We start from the raw sequence: 23,165 nt of genomic DNA on the forward strand, positions 1-23,165 counted from the left end.
ACAAAAGTTCAAATAAAGTACATTAAATAGGTGTATTTAGTTAGTTCTCAAGTGGTCTGTCAAGTGTGTCAATCTATTGGGCTATACTTTATTGACAAGCGATAGAAAATGGATGGATTATCATTTACAAAAATACAAAGGCTCTTTGTATCGCAACATAATCAGTGATTCAAGAGAAAGTTGTAAGGTTACAAAATATGCTGTAAAATATGACATTTTCCTCCTAATATCACGAGAAGTTGTAGATAGAATCTATAAAAGTTAAATCTTCTTTATAAAAATACTACCAGAAATTTCTCGAGACACCCCCAAAACAAGACCATCATTTCAATTTGATTTTTTATTAGGAACTACGCCTTGAACAATTCAATTATTACATTTGCAAACTAAAATATTTTTACACTTACAACCATTTAAAAAAAGGCATGTATATGAAAAAATTGATGATGCTGTGGGGACAGTTTGATGATGTACTTCAATTATTTTTAGCTTATTGTAGATGTCTCATACAAAGCAACTTTAAAATGGGTGTAAACGTGTATTTATTAGACACACCACTGCTATTCTTAACTGAATAAAATAAACCCAGGAATGTATATTTCATTTTAATTGCACAATCAGCATGATGGCCCAGTATCAAGTGTGTAAATCCGTTATGGTTATTGCAGGTTTTATTACTCTCTCTTCTTCTTCTTCTTTTTCTTCTTGCGCTCCGAGGAGCTGTTCCAGTAGTACGCCACCTGCAGGGCGATGAGGCCGTTGCAGCACGAGGAGATCACATAGGTCAGCGCCATGAGCTTGTCGCCCGTTTCCTACGACATAGCATATATAGTCTCATTTCCTTTTTTTGGATACATTCCATCAAAAAAGGCTGTGTTAGTACCGAAAAAAATGTAGTATAACATTAAAACTAGCAGCTTTAAAATCCTCTTAAGGCCCAAGCTGTTTGTTTACATGCTTTTTTTATTTCTCTTTGCTATTTGGGCTTATTGGACCCTAATTAGAATAAAAACTAAGAATCATCTTTTGATATGATGTACTTAAGTCCATAAGTACACAAACGTGTACTTCATGTTTTGTGAAATGCTAATTCTTATTTTTACACTTTTTTTCCTCCAAATTCCATTGTATGTTATACTCTTCTGACACCACCAGATGGCAGTGTAAGTGTCCACATAAGCGGCCATAAGACCCCAATTCAGTAGTGTGCACAATTTTGGAAATAAGAGCTAAAAGGTGCTGTCCACGCATGTGGCCACTAAGGCCTTTAGAGGTTTTAATGATATATATATATATATATATATATATATATATTTTTTTTTTTCTGAATAGAGAAAAAATTAGCAACGTTTGTACAAGATAAAAAGTATTTTGAGAAAAAAATTGTAAATCACTCCTTTATTCTAATAATTGCATTTTTTCCCCCTCAGATAAATAAGACAAATATTTTTCCGGCAAAGGGGGAGTAATCTATTTATTTATTTATATATATTTATTTATTTTATATATTATATATATTATTTATATATATATATTTATTTATATATGCACTTTATTGCTTTTTTATCCTGCACTATTATGAGCTTATGTAACGAAATTTCGTTCTTATCTATGCTGTAAAGTTCAAATTTGAATGGCAATAAAAAGGAAGTCTAAGTCTAAGTCTAAGTAAAGTCATACATTTTTCATCAAAAAGAGCAAAGTTGAATGTTACCAGAAAAGTCGTACAGTACAATTTTGTTCTGGTATTACGTTTGTTGCATTTGGACAAACTTGATCAGAGTCTTCACTAACGCCAAACAAAGCTCCATAGGTTCCTGCACCGTTATCTTAGTAATAATAATCATGAAGCGCTTTTCAAGGCACTTAAAGACGCTGAGCAAGGACCCACAACAAATAAAAAGAGCAGTCAAACAATAAACATGAACATCTTGTCTTTGAAGACAGTTTTGTCTTGATTGCTTGTCAAATCAATAAAATACTGCAAAATGCGCAACATTGACGGACTTCCTTCCTTTTATGACATAAGTTCACTCATAAACTAGGGTTTTCAATATTACGTTGGCTATTCAATATCGCTGACTTCAACAAGATACAATGTAATCGGCCCAAACCTTAAAAGAGGGGCTGCTACTTTTTACGCACAGAAGCTAATTGGCTATTGTGCCTCAGTACACGAGATAAACAGTTGTCCACACGAAAAACATGTATCAAGCGTTAAAACCATCTTCATCCGCACAAGTGTCGTCTCAAAACTGTCTCCGTCTACACACGAACGCAGACATCTACTGTCATGCACATTTTGTCCAATCAGAAGCCTGGAAAAAGCAGCAGCAGCTGACTTGGTGGCATTACACCTCTGTTAATGTAATGTTTCTTTTGATATACTCTGGCATGTGATTTGAACTTAATGAAAAAGACTGAAAATAAGCCGGAGGTCTGGGGCCGGAGGTCTGGGGCCGCAGGTCCCCAGCCAGGTCCACGTCAAGGAACGCAACACTAGCCCTCTCCGCACTCTCCAAATCCTCCTGTACACGTGCCTCCAAAAAATATAACCTCACATTTCAGCCAAGATAGGATGGGGTACATGTTTATTGGCTTTAAATTGGTAATGTCATGCAAACCCCACTTTTCTTGTCTGTTGGTAACTCTTTTGTGTATTTGGGATTCACATAGTGCCGGAAATGTAAATTCAAACTACGGATGCCCTGAGCAGATATTAATAAAAACAAGTTAGCCTCTCTCCGAACAAGCTGTATGACATTTGCCCTGATTTGTGACGTTTACCATCTGTGACGTACATTTGTTTGGCGACCTCTGTGCGAGTTCGACAGTTTTTTCCCCCTTATCAACAGTTGTAGTCTGAACAAAAAATATGTCCATGGTGCGATCCGATGATGGAAAATACTGTTATATATTAAATGTATATACAAACCCCGTTTCCATATGAGTTGGGAAATTGTGTTGGATGTAAATATAAACGGAATACAATGATTTGCAAATCCTTTTCAACCCATATTCAGTTGAATGCACTACAAAGACAAGATATTTGATGTTCAAACTCACAAACTTTATTTTTTTTTTGGAAAATAATAATTAACTTAGAATTTCAAGGCTGCTACACGTGCCAAAGTAGTTGGGAAAGGGCATGTTCACCACTGTGTTACATGGCCTTTCCTTTTAACAATACTCAGTAAACGTTTGGGAACTGAGGAGACATTTTTTTCTCAGGTGGAATTCTTTCCCATTCTTGCTTGATGTACAGCTTAAGTTGTTCAACAGTCCGGGGGTCTCCGTTGTGGTATTTTAGGCTTCATAATGCGCAACACATTTTCAATGGGAGACAGGTCTGGACTACAGGCAGGCCAGTCTAGTACCCGCACTCTTTTACTATGAAGCCACGTTGATGTAACACGTGGCTTGGCATTGTCTTGCTGAAATAAGCAGGGGCGTCCATGGTAACGTTGCTTGGATCGCAACATATGTTGCTCCAAAACCTGTATGTACCTTTCAGCATTAATGGTACCTTCACAGATGTGTAAGTTACCCATGTCTTGGGCACTAATACACCCCCATACCATCACAGACAATCCGGATGGTTATTTTCCTCTTTGGTCCGGAGGACACGACGTCCACAGTTTCCAAAAACAATTTGAAATGTGGACTCGTCACACCTCAGAACACTTTTCACTGTTTTCGCCTTGCATAGGAGAGTTTTAACCTGCACTTACAGATGTAGCGACCAACTGTAGTTACTGACAGTGGGTTTCTGAAGTGTTCCTGAGCCCATGTGGTGATATCCTTTACACACTGATGTCGCTTGTTGATGCAGTACAGCTTGAGGGATCGAAGGTCACGGGCTTAGCTGCTTACGTGCAGTGATTTCTCCAGATTCTCTGAACCCTTTGATGATATTATGGACCGTAGATGGTGAAATCCCTAAATTCCTTGCAATAGCTGCTTGAGAAAGGTTTTTCTTAAACTGTTCAACAAATTACTCACGCATTTGTTGACAAAGTAGTGACCCTCGCCCCATCCTTGTTTGTGAATGACTGAGCATTTCATGGAATCTACTTTTTTACCCAATCATGGCACCCACATGTTCCCAATTTGCCTGTTCACCTGTGGGATGTTCCAAATAAGTGTTTGATGAGCATTCCTCAACTTTATCAGTATTTATTTCCACCTTTCCCAACTTTTTTGTCACTTGTTGCTGGCATCAAATTCTAAAGTTAATGATTATTTGCACAAAAAAAAAAAAGTTTATCAGTTTGAACATCAAATATGTTGTCTTTGTAGCATATTCAACTGAATATGTGTTGAAAAGGATTTGCGAATCATTGTATTCCGTTTATATTTACATCTAACAATTTCCCAACTCATATGGAAACGGGGTTTGTATTAACCAGCACAGGTCACACCACAAAAACATCCAGCCTCATTTGAAGAGGTAAGAAGTGCTTGCTTGTTAACTTTTGTGTTTCGTGTCGATGTTCCTATTTGGAGTTTTGAACGCGGGCGTCTAGCGAGAATTGAAACCAGACATGAAGTAGAGGGTCTGGCTAAGACACTCACATCATTCCAAGGACAATGTACACCGAAAGATTTGCTCAAAACTACATTTAATCGCAAAGACAGTTCCTACAATATATGTCAAGTTTGGATACAATTAGGAATATATATTGTTATGACTTTATTTGGGCTGTCAATAACAATCACACGATAACACATGTGATTAATAAGAACTGTTTATCATGTTATAATATATTCATGAAGATTAATCACATATGGGTTAAGGCTTAACCTGGAAGACGTGCGCATTGTTGGATGGTCTCTGATCGCAATGAGAGGCGGCCAATTTCACTTCAAAACAGAACTTTAGATAAAACTGAAGTAACGTGTTGGTATTGCAGCGACAAACTATTTTATCATTGCCGCACATCAAGGTTAAAATACCATCTTAAAGCGAAGTACTCGAGGACGGTGCTGCTAGCATGAATGCCACATCGACAACAAGCAGAGTAGAACAAACTACACTGGCAAAGTTTACTTTAAGTCCTGCAAGATGATGTCATTCATATCACCACAAGCACAAATAACAACTGTACTACACAAACAAGAGCATCAAGTTGCACCTGCCGGCTGATGGTGAATTTGTTTTGCTAACTGTAGAACATTGGACCAGAGTAAGAAATCACAACGAACTGCGGTCCCATTGTACCAAAAAAAAAGAGATCTAGCATTGGCATCTGAAAAGGTAAATGAGCTTGTTTGTTTGAACAACCGGTTAAACTAAAGAAGAGTACATTCAGATTTAAATGGTGCAAGTTGTTTATGAGTTTGTTTACTACATTATTAATTAATAACTGTACCTTGATTGCAATATTATTGCAAAGATTTAACGTGCACTTCATTCTTACTATAGTCACTGTCACTAAGTTTTGATCAAATTAATGATTTACAGTTAAGTAAAACATTTAAAAAACTTTCCTATATGACATTCTGACTGATATTGATTGTTGTCACTAACTTTTGTGTGGTGTTGTTTTCTTATTTATGATTATCCAAGCTGTTTATCAGATCTTAAGGCTCGGCGATATGGCAAAAAAAATCACTCATAATTATTTTTTTCATATCATCCAATCTTGATAAATATCACATGACATTTTAAATGTTTTAACCTGCCATGTTTAAAGCACTGTAGTAAAAAAATAACTAGGGATCAGTTTAACATTTTATTAACATTCTGAGTGCTAACACCAAAGAAGCTTTGAATGCTTTGTACTGCTCCATCAATGAACTGCAAACTACACATCCAGAGGGAGTTTTCATCGTGGCAGGGGATTTTAATCAAGCTAACATGAAAACAGTTTTCCCTCATTTCCATCAATATGTGAATTTTGCAATCTGGGGTGGAAACAGATTGGACTTGGTTTTTAGTAATATTAAACAGGCGTATAAAGCTGCACCACGCCCCCACCTCGGCTCCTCAGACCATCTATCTGTGATGCTAATTCCTGCATACAAGCCCCTGCTGATCAGGAAGCAAGCTACAGTGAAGCAGGTGAGGACCTGGCCAGAGGGAGCAATGTCAGCATTACAAGACTGCTTCGAAACCACAGACTGGGACATGTTCAAGGCAGCCGCCACCGAAAATCACCACACATGTGTGGAGGAGTATGCAGAGTCTGTGTCCGCATACATTCAGAAGTGCATGGAGGATGTTAGTGTGATCAAGAACATCCCCACACGGGCCCACGAGAAACCCTGGATGAACAGTGAGGTACATGCAATGCTGAAGGCTCGGAACAAGGCTTTCAAGTCTGGCGACATGCAAAAACAAAAGTGTTGTTCAGTGCACCAATTAGAATGCAAAAAAAACCCAAAAACTTTTGTTTTCTTGTCTCTCATAAGGATTAGGAATGATAGGCAAAATTCCCCAAAAAAGTGCAGTTCCCTTTTAAATCAAGAGAAACAATAATTGACCTTTAAACTTATATCACGGTGATCAAGAATGTCATAATTTAAAAGCAATAGATGTACATGTTAAATTAAGTAACTTGGATCATTGTTAAAGGCCTACTGAAACCCACTACTACCGACCACGCAGTCTGATAGTTTATATATCAATGATGAAATCTTAACATTGCAACACATGCCAATACGGCCGGGTTAGCTTACTAAAGTGCAATTTTAAATTATGCGCAAAATATCCTGCTGAAAACGTCTCAGTATGATGACGTCAGCGCGTGACGTCACGGATTGTGGAGGACATTTTGGGACAGCATGGTGGCCAGCTATTAAGTCGTCTGTTTTCATCGCAAAATTCCACAGTATTCTGGACATCTGTGTTGGTGAATCTTTTGCAATTTGTTCAATGAACAATGGAGACAGCAAAGAAGAAAGCTGTAGGTGGGAAGCGGTGTATTGCGGCACCCCCGCCGTAAAATGCACCCCTTGACTGCTGTGCCGGATAACACAGCCGGTGTTTCATTGTTTACATTCCCGGAAGATGACAGTCAAGCTTTACCATTGGCCTGTGGAGAACTGGGACAACAGAGACTCTTACCAGGAGGACTTTGAGTTGGATACGCAGACACGGTTCTGTGAGTACGCATGCAGCTACGGCTTCCAAACATTTGATCGCTTGCCCGTACGTGCGTGCCGCTATGTGCATGTCACGTACGTAACTTTGGGGCTTTGGGGAAATATATGTGCTGTATGAACTTTGGGGAGGTGAACGGTACTTTGGGCTGTGGGATTGAGTGTGTTGTGCAGGTGTTTGAGTTGTATTGGCGGGTTATATGGACGGGAGGGGGGAGGTGTTTGTTATGCGGTATTAATTTGTGGCATATTAAATATAAGCCTGGTTGTGTTGTGGCTAATAGAGTATATATATGTCTTGTGTTTATTTACTGTTTTAGTCATTCCCAGCTGAATATCAGGTCCCACCCGCCTCTCACAGCATCTTCCCTATCTGAATCGCTCCCACTGCCCTCTAGTCCTTCACTCTCACTTTCTTCATCCACGAATCTTTCATCCTCGCTCAAATTAATGGGGAAATCGTCGCTTTCTCGGTCCGAATCGCTCTCGCTGCTGGTGGCCATGATTGTAAACAATGTGCAGATGTGAGGAGCTCCACAACCTGTGATGTCACGCTACTCGTCTGCTACTTCCGGAACAGGCAAGGCTTTTTTATCAGCGACCAAAAGTTGCGAACTTTATCGTCGATGTTCTCTACTAAATCCTTTCAGCAAAAATATGGCAATATCGCGAAATGATCCAGTATGACACATAGAATGGACCTGCTATCCCCGTTTAAATAAGAAAATCGCATTTCAGTCGGCCTTTAAAATAGGTGACATATTCTACAGAAATGACAAAGTCAGTGACTTTGGAAAACTCGAGAATACCAAATTGGTGACTTGAGATTGGACTCTACCTGTCTAAGACCTAACTTGGATTTGGGATTTAAGACTTAAGATTTACTTGAAACTTGAAATACATTGACTGCTAATAGTAAACAAACGATACCTGCAGTGATGTGAAGATGCGTGCTAGCGATCCAGCAAACAACAGGAAGATGGAAATAGCTGACAACTGGCCAGTGTGTCCGTTGCGAAAGTTAGTGGCCGCTTGGATCAGCTGCAAAACACAAACCCATTTTTTTCTTGAAGAAATAATATCACAAATATTATTTTTCAGTAATATTCAGAGGGAAAAAAGTTAGACTTAGGTGAAATTTTGCGAGTAACGTTACGATACTAAAATTGTGTTAGTGTACCCTGCTAACGATGACGGCAGGCATGTTGAAGGCTTGCATGGTGGTTACCACTGATGTAGGAGTGACTGGAGACAAAACCAGGAACATCAACCCCAGGTACACCAACAGGAAAACAACACCTGGAAAATAAAAAAAACAGTTACGTGATTCCTGCCACCACATACATAAGAATATAAAACACATTCAAGAGTTAAGTTATAACAATACAATAATTACGCCTATACTGGCTCACCTGAACTGACTCCTGGTGAACTTAAGATGCGACTTTAAGGTTCTATTACTTACGTACAAAATATTAAACTGTTTAGCACCATCTTATCTTGCTGATTGGATTGTACTCAACGTTCTGTCTAGAAACCTATGTTCCAAGAACGCTATCTTATTAGTAATTCCCAGTGCCCCAAAAAAGTCTGCAAGCTCTAGAGCAGTTGCAGATGAGACCTCGGTAGAAACATTTAAGTCCCACTTTAAAACTAATCTATTTACTCTAGCTTTTAAATATACTCTGTTTTAGACCAGTTGACCTGCTGCTTCTCTTTTTTTGCCCAACTCTCCTGCAAGGAGCGGTTACCAGATGGCCACGGATAATCCCTGGGGAGATACCAGTCTGAAGGATGTGCTAGCTATTCTAAGTAATGACCAAGTGTGGTCCACTCCTCTATGACTTGGATAGAGACCTCCTACAACCCTCTGCTTGTCACCAATGGACTGGACTCTCACAATATCATGAATGATGTCATCGTGGTTTGTGCAGCCCTTCGAGGCACCTGTGATTAAGGGCTATATAAATGAACTCTGACTGATTGATTGATTGAAGTCCTAATGAGTAAAAAAAAATATTTGAAATGAAAATTTCTGACTGTTTTTCTTTTTACTCTGATAGTCAAATTTTTTTATCTGGATTGTCTCGTGCAGGGCTACTCAACTAAAATGTTCTGGGACCACGTTTCCAATTATTATTCATTGATTTAATATTCAAATAAAAAGTTAAACTATTAAAGGGGAACATTATCACCAGACCTATGTAAGCGTCAATATATACCTTGATGTTGCAGAAAAAAGACCATATATTTTTTTAACCGATTTCCGAACTCTAAATGGGTGAATTTTGGCGAATTAAACGCCTTTCTATTATTCGCTCTCGGAGCGATGACGTCACAACGTGACGTCACATCGGGAAGCAATCCGCCATTTTCTCAAACACATTACAAACACCGAGTCAAATCAGCTCTGTTATTTTCCGTTTTTTTCGACTGTTTTCCGTACCTTGGAGACATCATGCCTCGTCTGTGTGTTGTCGGAGGGTGTAACAACACGAACATGGACGGATTCAAGTTGCACCAGTGTCCCAAAGATGCGAAAGTGGCAAGAAATTGGACGTTTGTTCCGCACACTTTACCGACGAAAGCTATGCTACGACAGAGATAGCATAGAAGAATATCGACCGTAGCTTCCCTGGCCTGCTGACATCAACTCCAAAACTGGACAGATCAGCTTTCAGGAAAAGAGAGCGGATGAGGGTATGTCTACAGAATATATTAATTGATGAAAACTGTGCTGTCTGCAATCTCAAAGTGCATGTTGTTGCCAAATGTATTTCATATGCTGTAAACCTAGTTCATAGTTGTTAGTTTCCTTTAATGCCAAACAAACACATACCAATCGTTGGTTAGAAGGCGATCGCTGAATTCGTCCTCGCTTTCTCCCGTGTCGCTGGCTGTCGTGTCGTTTTCGCTTGCATACGGTTCAAACCGATATGGCTCAATAGCTTCAGTTTCTTCTTCAATTTCGTTTTCGCTACCTGCCTCCACACTACAACCATCCGTTTCAATACATGCGTAATCTGTTGAATCGCTTAAGCCGCTGAAATCCGAGTCTGAATCCGAGCTAATGTCGCTATACCTTGCTGTTCTTTCCGCCATGTTTGTTTGTATTGGCATCACTGTGTGACGTCACAGGAAAATGGACGGGTGTATATAATGATGGTTGAAATCAGGCACTTTGAAGCTTTTTTTTAGGGATATTGCGTGATGGGTAAAATTTTGAAAAAAACTTCGAAAAATAAAATAAGCCACTGGGAACTGATTTTTTAATGGTTTTAACCCTTCTGAAATTGTGATAATGTTCCCCTTTAAATATAAGAACATTCAATTTAATGAATAATAATTAATGGTAATGCAAATGTGTCATATTGATGTAAACTATGCAAGTAAGAGGGGAACATATTTTTTGTGTCATTTACTAACTTCCAGGAGAGGGCAAAGAGTAGGTAGTTAAGTATATAGGTAGATAGATAGATAGATAGGTAGATAGATAGATGGATAGGTAGATAGATAGATGGATAGTACTTTATTGATTCCTTCAGGAGAGTTCCCTCAGGAAAATTTAAATTCCAGCAGCAGTGTACAGATTTGAGATCCAATTTAAAAAGTAAATAATGGAGTTACAAATGGAAATAAAATAGAAAATATTACTATAAGAATACAAATAAAAAGCAACAATAAGAATACAAATATAACAGTGAAAATAAGAATATAACAAGGGAAACTATGCAGTAGTGACCATGTTATGAAAATGTATTGCACTGTTATTGCAGTTTATTTCAGAATTTTATTGCTTTGCATCCCCTGTCGTCCTAGTACCCCCCCAGGTGTGGCACTTAAGAGAGCAACAGAAGGTGTTGAATGTCTGACATGTTTAGAGACGTTGTCACAAGTGTACTCTAAGATTCTGTAAAGACGGTTTCGACCTGATTCCCCGAGAGTCTATGTGGCCAATGAGTTCTGACGGCACCGATGAGACACGTAAAAGACATGTTCGAAATAAATGTCTGTTAAAAACCAAGAATGATTTGAGCTTTGATGAAACTCATTATTTTGTATGTTCCTGAGAACCAGCATTTTCTGTAGTGGACATTTGATTTTTGTGTACTTATCTTGCAAAAAAAAAATGTCTATGCAACTGGAGTGCGCTGCTATTTTTAAGAAACTACTGCAACAAAGTTAGTCGAAGATAATCTAACATCATTCTAGTGTTTTTAGGAATGTGCTGCAAAAATGTTAGTCTCTTCAAAGTTTTTTTTAACTGAACTCCCGTGCCGGTCTGGTGTCAATCCCAGGCTGTATTTGGGCCCCAGGAAGCCAGTCGAATAGCCCTGCTCTAGTAGGGACTTTGAGTGTTTTGAAAGGCACCAACAAATTAAATGTATGATACTTATTATTAAAAAGGTTGAATTATTTATTTTTAACTTTGAGTAAAGATGCAAATTTATTCTTGTAATATTATATATTTTTTTATTACATATAACTTAAAATGACTTTTTGCAAACTTTACGCGGTCGCCTAGCGGGCGGCAACTTTCCAATGTGTTTTAAGCATTACAGTGCATCTGAAAAGTATTCACAGCACTTCATATTTTCTACATTTTGTTATTTTACAGCCTTATTCTAAAATAAAATTAATTTATTTTGGTCCTCAAAGTTCTACTCACAATAATATCGGCCTGCCGATATTATCGGCCGATAAATGCTTTAAAATGTAATATCGGAAATGATCGGTATCGGTTTCAAAAAGTAAAATTAATGACTTTTTTTAAAACGCCGCTGTACGCAGCGGTAAGTACAGAGCAGTTGCGTCTCCAAGTCAGCAGCCCCTCCACTCTCCCCTCTCCCACACACAACACAGGAGTTGACGACTGCAGCATGAGAGGTTTACTGGCGACACTTGATGACCTCATCAAACCGCCGCGAGCGCAGCATAACAACAACAAGAGTGTGTTGTTGCCGGTGCTGTAGCCGTGGCTACCAAACCAGAGAGCTCGGTGACTGACTAATGACACCATGTCTATGGTTTGGGATTATTTTAAAGTGTCTGATGGATAAAAAACTGGTAATTTGCAATGACTGCAGAAGGTTGGTTATGCGAGGAGGAACCAAGACGTCTTCCTTCAGCATTTCAGAAGCTCTGGCTGACTGGTAGGCCACTTCAAGCACTCACCACTAGCTTGCAGCACATTTGTGTTACTCATACAAATACGTTAGAGCAGGGCCGATTGAGCCCAGTTTATAATTTCCTGTTATACAGTATACCAGGCAGCCTTGCACTAAAGGAGGACTATGTTATTATTTACTTTAATACTCTAGTATACTGTGGACTGAAGTTGTGTGTCTTCATTGTTTTTGTAGCTGTTGTTTTGAGGCATGTTAAAAAAAAAAAAAAAAAAAAAAATGCATTTTGTGAAAGTCAAAGTATAGTATTTCCCATAGTTGTAGTGGGTATCAGGATTATCTCAGGGAGAGCATGTCCCAAATTCCAAGCTGCTGTTTTGAGGCATGTTAAAAAAAATAATGCACTTTGTGACTTCAATAATAAATATGGCAGTGCCATTTTGGCACTTTTTTCTATAACTTGAGTTGAAGTTGTTCTCTTATTTTGTCCTTTCCATCCTTACACTTTCCATCATTGTAACTAAGCTACTGTGTTGAACAATTTCCCTTGTGGATCATTAAAGTTTGTCTAAGTCTAAGTCTATTTTGGAAAAGCTTGTTACATTGTTTAACGCATCCAGCGGGGCATCACAACAAAATCAGGCATAATAATGTGTTAATTCCACAACTGTATACATTCGTATTGGTTAATATCGGTATCGGTAATTAAGAGTTGGACAATATCGGAATATCGGATATCGGCAAAAAAGCCATTATCGGACATCTCTAATACCCGATGACAATGTGAAACGTTTTTTGTTTACATTTAGCAAATGTATTAAAAATACAAAACTAAGAAATCACATGTACATAAGTATTGAGACGCTTTACTCAATACTTTCTATGATGAAGTTTTGCCCATTACTTTGATGCTTAGTGTGCTTAGTGTCGTCGTCCTGATGAAAGATGAACTGTCGCCCCGGTCTGAGTTCCCGAGTGCTCTAGAGCAAGTTTTCATCCTGGATGTCTATGTACATTCCTGCATTCATCTTTACCTCTATCCTGAATAGTCTCCCAGTTTCTCCCGCTGAAAAACATCCCCACAGCATGATGCTGCCACCACCATGCTTCACTGTAGGGATGGTATTGGCCTGATGAGCGGTGCCTGGTTTCCTCCTAACATGACGCCTGGCATTCACGCCAAAGACTTTGTCTCGTCAGACCAAAGAATTTAGTTTCTCATGGTCTGAGTGTCTTCCAGGTGCATGCTGGCAGAGAGACGACCAAATCATTCCACCCTAAAAGCTGGCGTGTGAAAGACTTTAGCTTTAACAACGTCTATGGCGGGAAAGAACTGGACAAGAGCCTCGGTATTTGCAAGCTATGGCGCAATAAGATCAAGTACTTTGGCAACACAACAAACATGAGGACCAATGTTCCCTCTAATTTTTCATGTGTGTGAGCAAACGCAAAAACTCCCTGAGCATTCAGTGGAGCCCATGTGAGCAGGGCCAACCAGCAGCACACCTGTCCCAAACCTGACTAAATAACAAGTTCAATCTCCATCCATCCATCCATTTTCTACGGCTTGTCCCTTTCGGGGTCGCTAGAGCCTATCTCAGCTGCATTCGGGCGAAAGGCGGGGTACACCCTGGACAAGTCCCCACCTCATCGCAGGGCCAACACAGATAGACAGACAACATTCTCTTATTATTATAATCAAATGACAGCAGTCATTTTCATGAGATTATTTTCTAATATAAGTGTTTAAGCCCACTTACTATGACAATAACAAAAAATATTGTTTTTCATGAACTGTGTACTTGTATTGTTTGTCTGGGTGGAGGTACTGCTTTGGAAATAATGTGTACCCATTTCAGACATTGCATTTAGTTCCCATTAAAACATTCACATGTTGCACAATGAGATGTAAGCAGGGGATCATGTGTACATTCCTGCAACTTCCTGTTTGTAAAAAATATATTTTTATTAGTATTTATTTAATATACTAACAGCATTTCATGATTAATATTTATAAATTAAGATTCCTAATAAATGACACTAGAATAAGCACACATTTGATTGGTAAATCATAGTGTAACGACCTGGAATGACACTTTATGTGTGGTGTTGGAGTTGTCCGACTTTTTGTGTGGCTGTAAATGCATCACTGGCTAAGTGCCATATGTGCATGTGTTGGCGCAAGTGAGAAAGAGCGAGCGGCTGCTGTTGATATAACAAAGTTGCTTTTGGTCTGGTTTGTACTGCAGAAAATGACCACTCTTTTTTTACTAATGTTTTGGTGATGTGTTTATGGCCGACAATAAAGAGTTTTGCTCAATGAAGTGATCGATGGAATTCATGTCCTCAAAGCGTCTCGACAGACGTTACAATATTTGAACAATGATGACGAAAACTGTTTTCTCTGTCGTGTCCATGTGTCGAAAATTGTAATGCGCTTATTTTTTTATTTGATTTTGTGCGTGGCATAGATTTGCCGTGCGCAGAGGACGCTTGAGCAGTGCGCAATTGCACAGACGCGCATCTTAGAGGGAACGTTGATGAGGACCCATCTGAATACATTCCACATGGTGCAAGCGGCGGGAACACATCAGGCAACTATGAGTAATGCTACTAGTTCCGATCAACAAACAATCGAGGAAGCAATTCGAAAGATGCCACCCCCATTGCAATGTTTATTGCCAAAGATTTGCGTCCTTATTCCGTCGTGGATTATTAGGGGTTTAAAGCACTGCTTTACACAATGCAGCCCAGATATACCACCCCGTTCCATCGCTATTTTACTGACACGTCCATCTCGAGTCTCTCCAGCCAAACCAAAACACAAGTCATGGCCTTGTGTTTAAAGCACTTTTACAAAGAATGATTGTGTTCTGTCAGAGCAATTCTGTGCCATGTATTTTAGTCTGAAATTTATATTTTGTAAGGGCCACATTTTGCGAGCTTGATAATTGCAATACATTTGTAGATGTTTGTATTTAAGCAGCAAAGCACTTTAACAGTGATTCTGTGCTAGTTAGTATTTAGTCTGAAGTTAATATTTTGTAAGAGCCACATTTTTTGTTTGTTTGAAAATGCACTATAACTGCAGGTACAAAATTCTATATTTTGGAGGAGGATTGTTAATATTAAGCTGCTGATCCAGAATAACTATTTCATGTGTAGCTCAGGAAAACTTAAGCAGCAAATCACTTTTTGAACTGTTGGTTTTGAAGTTCATATTTTGTAAATGCATTGTTTTTGTGCTCTTTTATTTTAGGGCACTTACATTACGGTTTTGCACACATTTAGATTAATTAAGTCAACTGTTTCTTACTGTAAATGCACTGTTTTTAAAAGTAGCAAGTAATGAATTTTTATTAAGTGCAAAGAAAGAAATGCAAAACTGCATCAATATAGATAAATTAAAGATGCATCAATAATCGATTTTTTGTCAAATTGTAGCTCCGGAATCATAATCAAATTGTGAAGTGCCCATCAACTATACAATTGTACATTCATGTTTCTTCTAAACCAGTGGTTCTCAAACTTTTTACTTTGTAACATTACACACAGTTTGTACAGTAAGACTGTGTTTGAATATGGGAAAATAAAACACAACTTAAAAAATGAATCAAATAAAATTAATGTATTTTTAATCAGGTGATTATTTGGCATACCACAGTAAACTAAACAAAGTTATCGCTAATCGACATGTTTGTGATCCTTTGATCCAAATAAGAATCGATAAGAGAACCGATAAAGAACCGAATCCATCCATCCATTTTCTTGTTTGTCCCGTTCGGGGTTGCGGGGGGTGCTGGAGCCTATCTCAGCTGCATTCGGGCGGAAGTCGGGGTACACCCTGGACAAGTCGCCACCTCATCGCAGGGCCAACACAGATAGACAGACAACATTCACACTCACATTCACACACTAGGGCCAATTTAGTGTTGCCAATCAACCTATTCCCAGGTGCATGTTTTTGGAGGTGGGAGGAAGCCGAAGTACCTGGAATCGCTAAAGAGAATTGTAAAAATCTTAACAATTCCCATCGCTTCATATGCATACACAACAAATTAACATGACTTTTTTACTTGCCAGTAAGAGAAGGTGTGTTTTCTAACCTCTGGCGGTTCTTCCTGTGTAGTGCTGAATGAGGAAACCAATGGTGATTGTCTGCAGCATGAGGAAGAACACCTCACCCCAAGCACTGCCGAAAACATTGACAATTAACATCATTAAAACAGTTGGTTGATGTAAAAAGGGTGTTTTCAGGCGGCCACATATAGATTTGGCGCTACCTGTTTGCACTTGCTCAAAAGAAACATGTGGCCTGTCTTTAAAGCTCCTTGCAGTCAGTGTTACGCCGCTTTTCAATACTACTCATACAGACCTGGGTCTCATTTATAAAGGTTGCTGCTCACAAAAATGTCAACAGGGGCGAATGTGTCACCGCACATTTTACAGAGAATATTCTGTGCGGTAAAGGTGGCAAATTCCTACGCACTCATTTCAATCAGGAATCGGCGATGGTGGCACAAAATACATAGCAACATATATTTCACAATATATCCTCTAATTGTGAATCAACTGTATATTTATTTGTTAAAGCCTAAATATAAAATATAGAGCTGTATTAACTTTGTCTGGCCACACAGTGTGAATGCATTGTTTTAGGCTAAACAGAGATTACAGCACAACCTTGTTTTTTTTTGTTTTTTTTTATAAAAGCACAAATTAAATGAAATTAAATGATTACATCTATGTTTTTTCAATACATTGAGTTTATAACAAAAGTTGCAAAAGTTTGGATTTCATGCTGCCATGCAGCATAAACACAGCCACCATGTAGTCTCAAATCATTATCATTCAAATATTTTATATCGTACAAATATAAAACACACTGTACGAAAAGCAAATGTATTGTTCCAATGATATTGAAATCATCTCGTGTGCATGACAAGCGCTTTAAATATTGCTCATGGTGATTACTACTGGAAAATGCACTACGACAACCAATGTTCCCTCTAATTGTTCGTGTGTCTGAGCAAACACAAAAACTATCTGAGCATTCAGTGGAGCACTTGTGAGCAACATCACACGTGGCAATACCAGCAGCACACCTGTCTCAAACCAATCTTTTATAATAACACTCAAATGAGAGGAGTCATTTTCATGAGATTATTTAGTAATATTAGTGATTTGCCCACTTGTAATGAAAATAAAAGAAATCTTGTTTTTCATAAGCTATGGATTAGTATTGTACAATATGTCTGGGTGGGGGTCCTGCTTTGGAAATCATTTGTACCCCTTTCAGAGATCACATTTAGTTCCCCTTAAACATCCTCATGTTGCACAATAAAATGTAAGCATAGGATGAAGTGTGCATTCCTGTAACATCATTCTATGATTAATATAAATAAATTAACATTAATAATAAATGACAGTAGAATAAGCACACGTATGACTGAAGAGTCATAGTGTAACTTTGTGTGGTGTTTGAGTTGTCCGACTTTTTGTGTGGCCTTAAACGCACCAGTTGCTTAGTGGTATGCGTGTTGGTGACAGATGACAAGTTGGTTTTGGCCTGGTTTGTGCGGCAGAAAATGACTAGTTTTTCGAGATAGAAGTTTTTTACTCATGTTTTTGGTGTGGTTGTGGCCGAATATAAACAGTTTTGCTCAATAAAGTGATCGATATAATTCCTGTCATCAAGCATCTCGATAGACGTTACAATAATTGAACGGTGTTCAATTGAACGGTGTTGACGAACACCGTTAGGGCCGCTTGTTGTCACTGTCACTCAGAGTTGTATTGCAAAATTACACAGAATAAATGTGTTTATTTTTGTTTAGAATTCAGATGGGATTTGATTTGGTGCGCGGCATATATTTGCTGTGCGCAGAGGACGCTTGAGCAGTGCGCAATTGCGCAGGCGCGCACCTTAGAGGGAACGTTGACTACAACTAATACTAAATAAACATACAAATAAAAAATTATTTGGACATTTGGCAAAAAGAACGCTAAGACTTGAACATGATTTTTCCGAAACTCAGCAACAGTTCTCAGTCACGGTCACTGAGAACTGTTACTCTAATATGACCACAATAAATACTTCCACTATCACATCAGTGCCCTCCCCTTCCAGCGAGTGACCCACAGGATGCCATGATGCACACATTTTAACCCCTGAACACGCTAGCACGCCTCGCTGCCTTCAGGCACCCACCCAGAGCTCAGTCCCCGAAACCCAAAAAAAAGCTTCCGCGCCAAAGAGCCAGCGCACGACACAACGGTTCGCCTCAAAAAGCGGCGTTGCATGGTGTGCACATCCCCCCCAAAAATCGAGTGGCCAAGAATTTCCTTTCAAACCGCTATCACTTGCCTGTGACGGGAAGCTAACAATCCAAAGAGAATAAGAGTATGGTTGCTCAGAGAGCCGACAAATAGCCACATAAGCAGAGAGGCCCAAAGTACAGACAACTTTAAACAGCCACAGTGCACAGAGCGACCCCGTATCCATCCACCTATTGAAGATTTTGCCAAAATAACAGATGCAAAAACATTTAATTTAGCCAAAGACATTTGTCCGATTAATACTATGAGCAGTCCCCCAAAAAATTGTATCTGGATCTATATCATTCACCAAATCATGTTTTTTATGGTCTTTGTTGCAGAAAATTTCCAGTTGCATATTTTCTTGTTCAACAATATTTGATGTTGTTTCAATAATCTCTAAAAGTGTAGGTGGATGCGCTCCTGAATCCAGGTCTTCTTGTTTAGTGGTCCGTTCGTATATAGTTGTGTTGAGGTTGAATTTAGGTGTTTGGTTTTCCATCAGACTCCATTATCATCGTTGTGGTGGAAGCAGTGTCAACTTTAGTATTTATCCAGGTCCTTGATGTCATGGACAACAAGTACTCTTGCTTCTGGACCTCCATTTAACTTGATGTAGATTTTGCAGTTGGCGCTCCAAGTTCCCTGAATTTTTCTCTGCTTTCCCAAGTCGCGTGATTTCTAGGCAATTTCAGCATTACGTTTTGTGAGATGCTCATTCATGTACACATTTGTACCCTTCAGCTTCTTTCCCTGTTTCGGCAGTGCTATTTTAGACTTTCTGTTAACGAGTTTCACGAAGATGGCCGGAGTGGTGATGGTGTTTATTCCATTCAGTGGGATAAATGTTCTGATTAATGTCGATTTCAATTTACTTTAATTGCAGAAAGTTATCCTCCATTATTCACAGTTTTCGCGTAGGATCTTGGTTTAATTCTGTGCCCTGTCACGATGATATCATCATTTGTTTATCCTGATCCATTTAATCGATTATATTCCTCAGCATGTTGTTGTCTCCTTTCACTGCAATAACTTCTTTTTGGAGAGTCTTCACTTCTTGACGCATTTCCTGAAAATCTCTTCTCATGTTATTATTATTATGAGTTAGCAGACTTTCTATATTTTCCTGCAGAGTTCTCAGACTGTATTTGTATTCTGTTGTTGCTTTTCTTGGATTTTCTTTAAATTCTCTAATTATTCTTTCCATGTAGGGCTGGGCGATATATCGAATATACTCGATATATCGCGGGTTTGTCTCTGTGCGATATAGAAAATGACTATATTGTGATATTCGAGTATACGTTCTCACGAAGTTGCTTTTAGCTGCGGGCATTACACTGCAGGCGTTTCTCACTCTTTCTTGTCTCTCCTCACAGAGACATAAAACAAGCGCACATACTGTCGCGCATGCAACGTCATACGCCCTCACGGAGCAGAGAGGTAGCGGCATGCGTAACATTAGCTGTGATGCTAGCGGAGAGGTGCGAGTGGTAATACGAGAGAAAGAAGGTGCAAATCTGGTAACAAATGAAGGAAGAATAATTAATTCCCAAGGAAAACAGCACGGGCTCCATCGTCTGGCGGTGGTTTGGCTTCAAGCGGGATTATGTTGAACAGACAACCGTAATATGTCAGGTATGCGGCAAAAGCGTTGCTACAAAAAGTAGCATTACTGCTAATGTGTAGCATCATTTGAAAAGCCACCTGCTAGAGAAGGAAGAGTGTGTGAAACTCCGCATGTCAACATCTCCAGCCGGTGTCACACCCACAAAATGCCCAAGCAACCATTTCCACATCAACACCGTATGAAAAAAAATAGTCAACAACAGAAAGAGATAACGTTCGCAGGAACCTACCACATACACTATTTGATTTCCTATTATGCAGCTCATTTTTATTTGACACTTATTGAAATATCTTTTGTGACATCATGCACAAAAGTGCACTTTATTTGTTTTAAACTATTGTAGTGGCGTTCTGTACAAAAAGTGCACTTTAATTTAGTGTTGTTTTGATATGTCATCATAGTGACATCATGCACAAAAGTGCACTAATAGCTTGTTTTAAAATGTCTCTGACAATCTTGCACTTTCTGTTTTAGAAATGACATGAATGTTTGTGCCACTGCTTAATAACTGTTGAATAAATACAGTTTTGCTAAATTGACTTAGTTGTGATTTCCCTTTCTGCATGAAAGTTCAAAATTAGCATGTATCAATGCAGTATGAACAAGAATGTTTCATCATACTGCTGTGATTATATGCATCAAGTGTTCATTCAAGGCTAAGGCAAAATATCGAGATATATATCGTGGATCGTGACATGTCCTAAAAATATCGAGATATTAATAAAAGGCCATATCGCCCAGCCCTATTTCCATGTCTGCTTTATGATCTAATCTTGCATTTTCTATGTCATCGACTATTTTTTTTTAGCATCAAGTTTTGCTTCCCATTGAGTCCTGTATCCAACATCCACTCTTGCTTCTCCTCGTGTCCTGTGTCCAGAGACCCATTCGATTCAGATGACACCAAAAGTTTCGGGATTTGAGTTTTTCTCCTAGATTTTGAAATCGCAGCAGCTCGCTGACGTCAGTACCTCTTTGGTAGCTTGTATTAGCTCGCTGACGGCGGTTGCTTCTTTAGCGACTTGCGGCACTTTTAACTTGTTTATTTCAACAATTTCGTACCTTGCACTGTTCAGAGATCAACTTGAGGTGTCCTCAACTTATATCACTGTGTTGTCGGAAGCACTTTGAAACAAACTCTCGCTGTAAATTCTGGTTGCTAGGCAACCGCTTTGAATTGCGGTGGGGGCCGTTGGCTTGAGGCTAACGGCTCTTCCAACTTACCTTATTTCAGCAAATCAATGCCTCACACCGGACCAAAAGCAGTTAAAAAATGCCGGGTAACTCTCCTTTGGTTCAGTGGTCAAAAATCTTCAATTTTATCAAAAACCCCGGTGGCAAAAGCGCTTTGCGTCTTCTCTCATTGATAAGAAGCGACAAAAATAAATAAGGAATGAAAATATTTGTAATTTCAATATCAATACAATAATAATATGATACAATAATCGTGATTATCAATTCGGCCATAATGGTAATGCCCTAGATTGCAGTCCTGCGGCAAACGATAAAATGCATATTGAAATGTCCTAAAATGGTTGTAACCTGAAGGGGAACTTGTTAGCGATACTGTAGGCCATGGTTCCAGTGATGGCTAGCAGCTCCAGTAGCACCGACTGGAAGCTCAGACCCTCGGCGCTCTTAGCCCCCATCATCTTTAAGATCTGTGGTAGCTTTACTGGAAACAAACACAAAGAAGAAGTACATAATATTAACCATTTTCAAAAATACAATTATGAAACAATAATGTGGTCCCTCGGACAGGGCTTCTAAATTTACCACTTAAAATACCATATGGTAAAATTACCATTACCATTGTAATGTTGGAAATTTGATAATTACAATTGTATTCCCAAATAGGTAAATACCATTACAATTCTTTAAAATTACCATCAAATTTACCATTACCAACTTACAATCTGAATTTATGATTTAAATTTCAAACATCCATCCATTTTCTACCGCTTATTCCAAACACAACAACCCTTAATACTTCTGACCCGTGTCAATGAAATTAACCTAAACAAATTGTGATTATCAAATTAGAAATCATAAAACTTCGAGAAGGTGAACAGTAGCAACACTGCAACAGTTCAAATACGCCCACTTTGTTTTACAACCAGTTAAAAGTGTAATTTGTTCTGATTCCTCATGGCGGTAGTTGGCGTGACCTCTAGATGCGGTGACAGGAGACTGCGTACAGGTAAGATATAAATTAAATCATCAAAAACAAGTCGGCAGCTGGTGTGAACAATTTAAAGCAGGGGTGTCAAACTCGTTTTCATTGAGGGCCACATCACAGTTATGTTTGCACTCAGAAGGACGCTTCTAACAGTGAATTATATTATTACACAATTGCCAATGCGATTATTATATATATATATATTTTTACATAAAATGTAAAAATACAAAAAAATCTATAGATTTTATGGTAAAAAATGGCAGCTAATTCGCAGGTTTACAGTGTTTTTTACAGCATATTACCGTATTTTTCGGAGTATAAATCGCACCGGAGTATAAGTCGCACCTGCCGAAAATGCATAATAAAGAAGGAAAAAAACAAATATAAGTTGCACTGGAGCCTGGCCAAACTATGAAAAAAACTGCGACTTATAGTCCGAAAAATACGGTACTGTAAAAAATTAGCAAGTCAGTTGCCAACATCGTACTCTATAGTTTACTTTTTTTTTTTTTTTACTGGAAATAGAAAACTGCTTTTTTATTTTAAATTCTGGAAACTGAGCTGGCATTTTTTACCATAAAACTGTAGGTTTTACGTTTTATTACTGGAATGGCAAAACGATACCAGTTTTTTACAGCAAAAAAACTGGCAGCACAGTTGCCAGAATTTTATCATCAAAAAACAGTGGTACTACTTTCTCAATATACAGTAAAATACTGTAAAACCAAAGTAAATTTCACAATTGTATCGTAAATTTTTTATCATAATGAAATCCATTGTCATTTCTACAGTGTACAATTTGATGGATAAC

The 23,165-nt window shown here is 38.6% G+C and overlaps 1 protein-coding gene across 1 annotated transcript in view; it reads right to left on the reverse strand.

Moving 5' to 3' along the window:
- Nucleotides 1–322: 322 nt before the first annotated feature.
- Nucleotides 323–23,165, reverse strand: part of LOC133606839 (mannose-P-dolichol utilization defect 1 protein-like) — a 38,598-nt gene continuing 15,755 nt past the window's right edge. Inside the window, exons 3-7 of the mRNA XM_061961206.1 lie at nucleotides 21,718–21,850; nucleotides 16,337–16,422; nucleotides 8,285–8,403; nucleotides 8,035–8,145; nucleotides 323–812 (exon numbers count right to left, since the gene is read on the reverse strand). Of these exons, the coding sequence (XP_061817190.1) occupies nucleotides 675–812; nucleotides 8,035–8,145; nucleotides 8,285–8,403; nucleotides 16,337–16,422; nucleotides 21,718–21,850 (587 nt within the window). The 3' untranslated portion in view covers nucleotides 323–674. The remainder of the gene's footprint in view (nucleotides 813–8,034; nucleotides 8,146–8,284; nucleotides 8,404–16,336; nucleotides 16,423–21,717; nucleotides 21,851–23,165) is intronic.

Source organism: Nerophis lumbriciformis, linkage group LG05 (assembly GCF_033978685.3).
Source record: "Nerophis lumbriciformis linkage group LG05, RoL_Nlum_v2.1, whole genome shotgun sequence".
NCBI classification, from domain to species: domain Eukaryota; kingdom Metazoa; phylum Chordata; class Actinopteri; order Syngnathiformes; family Syngnathidae; genus Nerophis; species Nerophis lumbriciformis.